General features: G+C 44.1%; 1 protein-coding gene across 2 annotated transcripts; it reads left to right on the top strand.

The window, feature by feature from the left end:
• Positions 1-1495: 1495 nt before the first annotated feature.
• On the top strand, positions 1496-6997 carry LOC146183961 (uncharacterized). 2 transcript variants are annotated; one of them, XM_084608777.1, is made up of 4 exons: positions 1496-1805; positions 1918-2124; positions 2216-2378; positions 6843-6997. In XM_084608777.1, the coding sequence occupies exons 1-3, from the start codon at positions 1630-1632 to the stop codon at positions 2370-2372; spliced, it is 540 nt and encodes a 179-aa protein (XP_084464903.1). In that variant the 5' UTR covers positions 1496-1629; the 3' UTR covers positions 2373-2378; positions 6843-6997. The 2 variants fall into 2 exon arrangements, with proteins under 2 accessions (XP_084464903.1, XP_084464904.1); XM_084608778.1 differs by having other exon boundaries at positions 1966-2124.
• Positions 6998-10458: the final 3461 nt, after the last annotated feature.

The following is a 10458-nucleotide window of genomic DNA, read 5'->3' on the forward strand; positions in this document are numbered from 1 at the left end:
CTTCTTGGCAGCCACATATGCAGTGAATGCTTTACAAAGACTACCTTCGTAGCGCAGTTAAATCACTCGACACATACCGAGAATTGCACACTGTAGACTGCAGCACTTCGTGCTGTGTGAACAATTCTTCTACATAATTAGCCAAGTTTTGAAATATTGCCTTCCATACCAATTTCTAGATTGCACTGTGAAACAGCTGGCTGTGACACTTCTGCCAAAGTACAGTTTGTGCATTTACGTGTTCTAGACTTCATGAGAGCTGCCATTGAGGCGTAGCACTTGAAAGAAAGGTAGACTCTTTAGGAACACAATTGGCAGCACTGTCCCATTGAAACTTTTGTTTTCATTTTTTACTGCCTGCAAGCAAGTGGCACATTATATAAACGACACCTTTGTGAAATACATCTGTCAGGTTTTCTACCAGTTTTCCCTTTGCACTTCATTTGTCAACATACAGTAAAGAAATGTCAATTTTGGGAATGAAAAAAAAAATGCTACATCCTGCAGCAAACAGTTTGCTGCAGTCTGCACCTTTCTTTTCATTCTGCATGCAGGAACTAAATGCTGCCCGTGCAATCATGATGCCAAGACTGACAACGATTGCATGCTAGGAACAGTGCAATATACATACAAGCAATGGTGAACAGAACAATAATTTATTTCCAAACATTCAAACAGTGAGAACTACTGCCAGGTGGCTGGCTAGTCCAGGCAGCCTGAACACAATCGGTAGCTCTTGCTCGTTCATATGCGATGGGTGTGTCCTTCTGACATAGTATCAGAAGTTTTGAATTTCTAGTTACATGAGGGGAAGTTGAAAGCCCAGAGGAACTCAGCAGCTACCACCTTCACACAGCCTTGTTTTGTTAACAGCATAGACAACTGGAGAAAGTCTACAATGCAATGTGCTGCCCCTCAAGGTGACAAAGTCCTCCCACATGGACTGGGCCACAAAAAGGGACGACATTTTAATCTTGCAGGTCCACACTAAGGCTCAGCTTAAACATTACTGTGCCATCATCGGCTTTGAGGAAGACTGCAGCCCCACGTACAAAAAAAACACTACAGCGCAGTGTATTTCGGACTCGTGCATCAAGAAGGCGAGCCCTTTAATAATTTCGGTGGGACGTCCAGCTTAAAACCCTGATGTAACTTTGCAGATTTTAAATATTTGGTTATGCAAAAGTTCATTTACAGCATGTGGGCAGCCAGCTTTGCACCAGGCTGGAAAAGAAAAAGAAGGTAGCATGAACGTTGAATTTTCATGGCTGCAAGTCCGCAGCTCAGGCATGCGCTTAAAGGGCCCATGAAAAGCTTGAAGCCGTGCTTAAGAAAGGCACACGAGCGGTCGGCGTGCCTTCGCTAGTCAGCAAAGCGCAAAAAAATTTTAGGCTAACCTCTTTAATAGCGCAGATATTCCATATTAAAAATGACGCTCCTCCTCTCCCGTCACTGTAGCCCTCAACTCATACACGCAGATGCGCCGGCCAAAAAAAAAGAAAATGTCCGGGCCGACGCCCCGCCCATAATGCGTCACGAAGTGACGCCACCGACTCTCGGTTTGTTTACTTCCGGTAGTGCTCCGATTTCTTCCCCTTCGTGTTTGCGGCGGTTCGCGTGTCGGTCGCCATGGATCGCATGGATCCCGAGCTCGAAGCGAGGCTGCGTGAAGCCGCTGCCGAGTTGGACTTTGATCCATATGATTATACTCCGTTTCGTGATCCGCTAGACAGCGACGACAGCAGCACGCCATCGACTGGCCCTTCTGAACCACCCGCTGGCAACGGAGACGACGGCCTACCATGGTGCGTTCCGTGGCGCACGCGCCACTGCACAAAAGGTATTACAACTTTCTTATTTCACGAAATGCCGTTTCGTGTTTGCTTCGCGGCCTTTTCACATTTTACTTATGCGCAGGTGCCGCTGCGAAAGCATGCCCACACCTGAAGATGTGTGCTGCCGCAGCATGCCGGAGGTGCTGGTGGTGTGCCAGCAGGACGGCGGCTGCATTACGATCCACCCAGCGTTCCAAAGCGTGTGCCTAACGCCCGAAGTCCTTCGGGCTGTGCACATTGCGCTAGAGGAGGAGGGAGCGAACATCGATGGAGACGGAGATGTAAACAAGTAGGTAGTGCGGAAGCGTCAGGTGACAGATTCGCATTATTTTTTTCTTGTGTGTGTATGATCCGTTCACTGTAAAGCGTGGTATTTTCAGGCAGCACCGCTTCATAGCCTACCGCCTGTTTACCAAGTGGATTTGGGGCAGGCTGGGCGAAGGCAACAGGGTGGTCCTGCCAGCCTGCGTCGTTTGCCGGATTCGGCGTGAATTTCCGTCGGCGAGCTACGTGGGATTCAGGCACCCTCCCCTTTAATCTCAGGTGATTGTCGCTTCACTGCATGCTGTATTCTAAACTTTATCACGTGTGCCAGGCGCACTGCTTCGAGTGGTGCATGGAAGTGCGTTTATTTTTAAGGTGGAAAAATAGAGAATGCTATTTTATGAACGCCAAGTTATGCACTGCGTCAAGTGTCTGTTTTGTGACACTGTTTAAGAACAGACATCTTATTCCTCTAAAGTGCCAGAACTTGTAGATATCTAAGCAAGAAAGGTGTAGAACTGTTAGTGAAAAATAAAGCCTGGAAAGAAAATTCAAATCCTAGTAAAAAAAAAGATACACATCCAAAAACAATCCAGAATGGAGGACAATGCTGAGCATCGTCAAGTCTGCTTGAGCACATGCTTCCAAGCATCTACCATAAACATTCATTTATTTGGAATGGAATTTTATAGAAAACAAAATTAAAATCGAAACACAGAATGCTTGTGCCAAGGCAGCACAAGCATTCTGTGTTTTGATTGATACCGAGTGTGTGAGTACTCAATACTGACACAATGAAATGAGTGCTTGAAGGTTTGTTTATTGATACTCCTAGTCGTGAATACATGACAACAAATCGCATACATCCATTCCAGCAGTGGAGTAATACAGGTGAAGCACAGATCAAACCACAACTCTTGTTCCTGCATTTGCTGATCTGAATTATTAATTTGAATTTATTTACAGTCTAATACGCTTGCAGAGTGTTACATTTCTTATCTCCAAGCTGCAGTAATAGCTGGTCCCTTTCAGGTGTGTTTGCCAAAGTGTAGGGACAGCACTGCATATTTTCAAAACGTTGTGCAGGTTCAACCGTCCTTGAACCAAATTTCATGAGCGTTAGCCATTGGCCGCAGTCACAGTTGCTGCTGCCACTTCGATCTTGGCTCGCTTGCACCCTTGCTCAGCTTTTTGGCAATGGGCTAGACTGGCTTCTCTTTGTTCAATGGTCTCGGCAGGCTGTCTGGCACGGTTGCAACCTCCGTCTATAGTGAGGTGGCGTATGTGCATGGTGTATTTCCGTAAGTTTAATGAAGGAGAAGGAGTAGATGAAACATTAAGACGATGATCATTGTAGCGCACGAAAATGTCTTGCAATTAGAAATTGATGGAGGCGATGTTTACTGTACAGAGGAGAGTGTGTTGTAGTTTTACTACGAGGTGTGATAGGTTGTGGCAATAGCATAGTGCTCTCATGTCTAAGCTATAAAGATGACATTGTTTGCTGCACAGCGTGAGAGTTCAAAGTCAACATTGCATTCACTTTGAGGTTTGTGCACGGGAGAAGTAGAGCGAATGCTCTAAAAGCCTTATTTTAGCTGTCTCGGCTATCACCAGCTGTCATGCCTGGACATAATCCCCTATTTTTTGATTATCAGCTGTATCTAACTGTGCATTATATCGCTCTCCTTTCACAGTGAATATATGTACACAAATTCTGCCAGCTAAGGTAGCCAATGCTTCTCATTTTGTGGCCTGTACCGCAGGAATCACTTAGTTGGGCTGGGAGACCTTGTCATTGCCTGTTCTAATATTTATCCCTCTGGCATTTTATAGAGCGAGGAGCTTCTTTCATAATTCATTCATTTGGCACTGTTGATAAGGATGTTTTTAACTTGTTCTCTTGCAATTTCTGGGGCCTGAACTTTGTCGACAGCTTGGCTTGTTATCTTGCTTCCTTGAGATCTGTGAATATGTTTCTAGTTTTTACTGTCGCTTTTCTATCCGCATATCTCTTCTTCTGTGGCTTCTTTTCATGGTCGCTTTTTCCAGTGTTGGTGTTTACATTTTATTCATCTGTGCAGGATAGTCAAAAGAAAACGAAAGCAGTATAGAACAGAGCACCAGATAGAAGGAGCAGAACTGAAGAATTTACAGCTTTGCAGAAAAAGACCACGATGAAATTTGCAAGGAGAGAAGAAGGAAGCACTTATCCAAGGGAAAGAGGTCACCTGCCTTGGGGCAGAGCATTCCGACCAGTTACGTGGGTGTGTGATGGTGGGCTGTCGGCTTTGACGGTTCCAAGCGGCCTCCACTGGCTTCTGCTTTGGTTATGTGGGCTGAGGCATTCCCCGTCTACGGTACGAGCAATGCACTTTGCAACACACTCTCATGCTGTGCAGTAAGCATCATTCTCTTCATCAAGTTCAAACTACAACATACTGTTCAGCTGTGCGGCAAACATTGTGATCTTCATGAAGTACCATCTGCAACACTCCTTCATTTAACCTGGGTAAATATGGCATACACGTACGCCATCTGGACGAGTGCGGCCGACGTTTGCTAGCGTAATGCCGGACCAATTTAAGCAGTGTGACATAATTCGCAGTGCTTTCACATTACTGCACCTAAGCAGAATTGAGTGCACTCGTGCAATTTCTTTTGGAGGGGGGGGGGGAGGGAGCAGTTCTTTTCACTGCACTAGGTATGCAGGTTGTGCCACAAATTTTTCTCAAAGTTGGCAAATCCCATTAATCCTTGCAGCTCATTAACCTATTTGTAATTTTTTAGCATATGTAATACCTTTCCTGCAGTTTTGGTCTGTTTTATATATTCACAAACCCTGCCTTAACGATTAACAGAGGCGCGGGATCCACTTTACGGTTACCCGTCGGCCCTCTATGAGGTTTGAGAACACAGTTAAAAGTTAGGCCGGTCAACCAGTGAAGTGCGTGTGTTGGTGTGTGATCAAGGAATAAATTTATGCGTCACTTTTTTAACACACAATGGGAACATATATAGGTAGTAGTCCAAATTACACTGCATAAAAAAATTAATAAAACACCAGGACATGATAGTATTAAAAAACGACTCAATAAATGACAAGAGAAAAAACCGACAATGAACAAACGCTGCGATAAAGAAGACTATAAAATAACAAAGCAAGTATTCCAGAGATAGTAAGTAAGGGCGAGAGTTACACAAAAACACAGCGTAAAATACTAAGCCAGGTCAAGGTTTAAACAAAGGCAAAAAGAATATTCAATTAACCGACAGTCTGTAGCAAAACGGATTCTCACAGCCTTCTTATCTAATGAGGTATCGTAATCGCAGAGTTGGCCGGTAGCGGCGGCCATACAGGGAGTGGGGACGACAAGTTGGTCGTGGGCTCGGTGAAAAAAACAAGACACTTTCCTGGAGCAAGCAGCCACGAGAGTAAACGTTTTTGTATAGCAGGCCATCACATACGCATAGGCAAAACTGGCTGTTCGAGGTTGGGTCTTGAGCAGCAGCTAAGAACGACTCCAGATGCTGATCGGTGTGTTCCTCGGTTCAAAAGGTATGAGTATTTGGAAATCTCTGAGATAAAGCAGTGACGTAATGATCAAAGTTGTCCGCGTCGCATTCCGTCGTGGCAGGTGGCAACCAGGAGAGGCAGTCTCCATCTGCGTGCCGTCGGCCACTTTTGTATGAAATGCTGTAGTCGTATTCTTGCAAGCGAAGTGCCCAGCGGGCTAGGCGACTAGACGAACCACAGAGATTGAGTAGCCAGCATAGGGAATGGTGATCGGTTACTACTACGAAAGGCTCTCCGTACAGGTAGCAGCGAAACCACTGCATGGCGAAAACAACCGCGAGACATTCCTGCTCGGTGATGGTGTAGTTGTGCTCAGTCTTGCTTAGAGTCCGACTGGCGTAAGCAATCACATGTTCACAGTCGTCATAGCGCTAAACGAGGACAGCACTGAGGCCTATGCCACTTGCGTCCGTGTGCACTGAAGTTGGAGCAGAAGGGTTGAAATGCCGTAAGATAGGATGTGATGTTAGGAGGAACCTCAGTTGTCGGAAAGGATGAGTCGCATTACCTCACCGACTTGAACTTGTGCAGTGTGCAAAATGGCTCCATTCTGCACAGCTAGTACACTGCAAGTCATGTACTTTGCGCTGTAGCCTGGCGAGTCACAGCGACCATCCCCTGCCAGGTCTGTTGTTGTCCCTACAAGCTCACTAGCAAGTTCTGCTTGCCTTTGCTGAAAAAGCTGCAAAGAAGGAGATGTTCAATTTAGAGGCTACAAACTTGCAGTCATGTGGTTGCCTTAATGCATATTAGGATGAGGGGGGCAGGTTTCAAATGCTGCATTGCTTTTCACTTTTCTCACAGCACATTTACTAAAAAAAAATATTGCAAAAATTATGCCTTCAGTACTAGAGCATGCAGCTGGTCTATTAAACATGTAGCCAAAGGCAACAGAGAAGTGCAGTAGCAGGTGCATTGCACTGCAATGCCTCCGCTGTTGCATATATGCTGCATTTTATATGTTTTATATGTTGCATTGTAGCTTGAAGTTGTTGTCATGAAAGGATGCGACATATAGTTATCGAGTTAATGACATATACTTTGACTTGAATGTTGTATGAGAGATATCCTTATTGTCAAACCTCATTTCTGGTAGGTAGCAAGTATGCCCAATGGTAGTTGTAGTAGGTCCTCTCTGTGATGCCTTGCACCCCAATGGATTGCAGGAACCAAAGAACTGAAGCTATACCGCAGCCAGAGAACAAGATGCCTGCAGCCAGAAGGACATTTCTTGCTGCTTTTCCTTCAACCAGTGGTTGGCTTTTCCAGAGGAAAGAATGTTGCAGTGAGCATGTCCCCTTCACAGTCACAAGGCTTCCCGCTATGCTAAAGTAAAGGGTGCTTGTTTGCCCGCACATTGTTCATGTCTCAAGAAGCTGCCGCAGGCAACCCTCGAACACAAGGAATTTTCGCTCTTTGTAGAGGGGTTCCTCAATCGCTGACTAGGCCGTTTCATCCTGATGGTCGCTGAAAAAGAAGTGCAGTGATGTCAGCGATTGGTGCCATGTGATTGTTAATATTATGAACTAATACGTAGCAGGCCTGGATGTTCATCTCGGAATGTCTTGGCTGTAAAATGTGCTAAATAAAGCTGGTGTCAAAGTTTATAGTAGGTATGCATTTTTTTTCATTCTATCAACAGGGAACAGAAAAATGCCATGGCAAATTAGGTACACTTTAGGGCTACGCAACATATTTTTTTCACAACAGAATCAAATATCCTTGTGCATCTTAGTGACTTGTTCAAATATTTGTGCAAAATTAAACTTCAAAGTGCATGTGATGGCTCCGTAGTAGCTCTAAAGACAGCACTAATGTACACTAGGCAGACACAGCATGACCATATTGTGTAAGGAAAAATTGCCCTTTTGCTACCTGACGCAACTGTGAATATCCTAACACCACGGCCGAGATTAGTGGTGTGCAAGGTATGTATGAGGCATGGTCTCTATAGACTCATCAAGGCAATATTTGTTGACCCATTGTGAGTATTACCCCATCCTTAATCATGTCAAGCCATGCATGAGAGTTATGAACGCTATCATTCGAATGGACTGTGTCACAGGGAGGGTATATTTGAAGGTTTGAATGAGTGAATATGTGACACATAGGTGACGTATTTCGTCAAGTTTTCTTTTTTTTTTGCCTAATGAACAGTGCTTAAATGACAAATTTTCTTGCCTGCCATAGCCAGCAATTGCACAAAAGTGGATGAAAGAAGTTCTGTTCTAACGAGCGGCCAGTGATAGCGGTAACTGGCCAGTGATAGCAGCCTGCCACAGACTTCTCTGGTGGCAGGCTTCTCTGTTTGAACCTTGGTGCTGACTAGAGATTTAAATCCAATAGACACCTGCGTGCCTGGAAAAATTTCATATATTTAAAATTATTTGCAAGCACCCCATCTACGTTTAATGTAATCAATCATATAGCTCTTTAATACATTTTCACAACACTACAACATCTTTATCAATAATGACTTACCAACAGAATGGCACTCCCACATTGTGTTGCCACAGTATGCGTGCGAGTAGTTGAAGGCCCCGCTGGTGATGCTTCCTGCAGACAGATATTCATAATTATAATGATGGTTGCAGATTTGAAATTTTTCATGCTTTCATTTTCAGGTGCTGTATAAAGTGAACTGCCCGTAACAAAATGCAAACATTGTCAACTTGCTACACATACAAAGATATTGTGAAAGTGGAGAACTGATATGACTAAAAAATTTGCACAGACAAGCTGTAGTTTGTGGAGTTTCAAGAGCCCTGAAAAATTTGGAGGCATGTTAGCAGCACGAACAAAAGACACAGTGCAGGACAGTCGACTAATACACTGTTCCATGAACCAATCCAGCAGCTCATTATTTTTGAACGTCGGGTCTCCCATGTTAATCCAGTTAATATATGTGCTCCGAGTTTCTTTTTTTGGTGTGCCAGTGCACACCAAAGCCTTGCATCATCCACTAAACAAAATTAACTATTTGAACTCCAAAATAATCTCATCTATACAGGAAGAGCTACATTTTAATTGCTTCCAGAAGGTGCCTCAAGCGATGATCGAGCTTGTGCATGGAAGCAGACATAACATTTGCACTAATTTGCATAGCTTACTTACTCGGGCAATAGAGCCATCATATGCAATATAATACAAAGCTGTTCAGTAGAGTTGAAAATTAAGCATGTACATATGCCAAAAGACTTGCATCATCCACTGGACAAAATGAACTATCCAAAATATTCTCACCTCTACAGGAAGAGCTGTGATATTTGGATCACCTCCGGTAGGTGCCTGAAGCAATGGTTGAACACGTAACTAACTGCATGAAAGCATAATGACATAGCAACAATTGTGCTAGTTTATATAGCTTCTAGCAATAGAGCCATCATATATGTGTGCGACATATTCTAAAGTTATATATGTGGTCTAAATATACATACATATAAATATAAAAGTATATATACATTGTTATTAATACAATGATAACAGTACTAACCTGTCCAAAGGAAACCTGTGTAGTGCCGAGGTCTTTCGGGCTTCCTGGCGATGATGGTTTGCCATGCTAGGAAAAGAAAGGAAATTTGTGCGTAATCAACATTGTGTTAATGGCAGTTTTATTATTCTGCACATGAATGAGAATGAAAGGAGACAACAGTCTGCAAGTGCAAGGTCATAAGGGATACCTTCTTTTTTTTTTTATCTATATACCACATGTTATTTTTCTTTCCACTTGGTATTTAATTATCTTTCTGCCTAAAATCGTTACAGGACTAATTCTGATCAATATCAACCACAAAAGTATTTAAAAAAAACCTACATTTACCTTGGACTCGACTGCAGGCTCCTTTCATTAATTGTATCATCACGAGCCAATTTTCCGCTTCATGAATGAGAAAGACATGCATATACAGGTGTTAAAAGGCAAAGATCAAGAGTAGACTAAACGCACTGTAAAATAAGCATATCTTTAGGTGGATGGGGGTGGGGGAGGGGGGGATGCAGTTGGTCTGTATTGTTATTAGTGTGCTGGTATTTTTTTATTACAAGTCAGGCTTGGTTTATGGGGTTCAACGCCCCAAATTCGACTCAGATGAGGCGCCGCACACCGCTGAGTGACATCGCACAGCACATGTACAGGTGCGGACGTAAGTAAACGGAGCAGCTAGGCTTTTTCAGTCAAATTAAAATAACGCCTTCCTCACTGGAGATCAGGAAATATTTGTCCGTGAAAGGGCACTTGCGTCTGCTACCGGTCCACGCATACCACGACTACCAGTTTCAAATATGCACCGAGTGAAAAATGAAGAAAAAGCGTGCTCCGTTTACTTTTGTCCGCACCGGTACGCGGGCACCTTTCTTGCGCTTCCGTCGAAAAGCGGCCGCTGTGCCTTGGGCACAGCAGTCGACCACCCTAACCCACTGCACCATCCAGGCAAATTATACTGCGATTGTTGTATTCGCGTACACGTTAGTGTATGTTAATTCATGGTTCCATGTGCGCAGGTCGCCTTATCTTTTTTTTTTTCCTTATCCGCGCGCCGCAGGGCAAGAGCTCCTTTTCATACATTTTCAGCGCCTTAACTTGTTGTGGTCCTCTCGCAAGAGCGGTTTGCGCGCAAGGAATCTGCGCCTGCAAAACTTGCGCTAGGCTTCATGCACTTCCATACGAGACTCCGAGCCATGCTACGCGTGTTTCCACAATAACTCGCAACCCAGAAAACTTACCATTCCAGGGAGAAACTGCGTCGGCAAAGCGTCGGACTTGAGGCGTTGACGTCTCACGTT

Source organism: Amblyomma maculatum, chromosome 7, assembly GCF_055883805.1.
Source record: "Amblyomma maculatum isolate TAMU_Amacu chromosome 7, ASM5588380v1, whole genome shotgun sequence".
Classification (NCBI taxonomy): Eukaryota; Metazoa; Arthropoda; class Arachnida; order Ixodida; family Ixodidae; genus Amblyomma; species Amblyomma maculatum.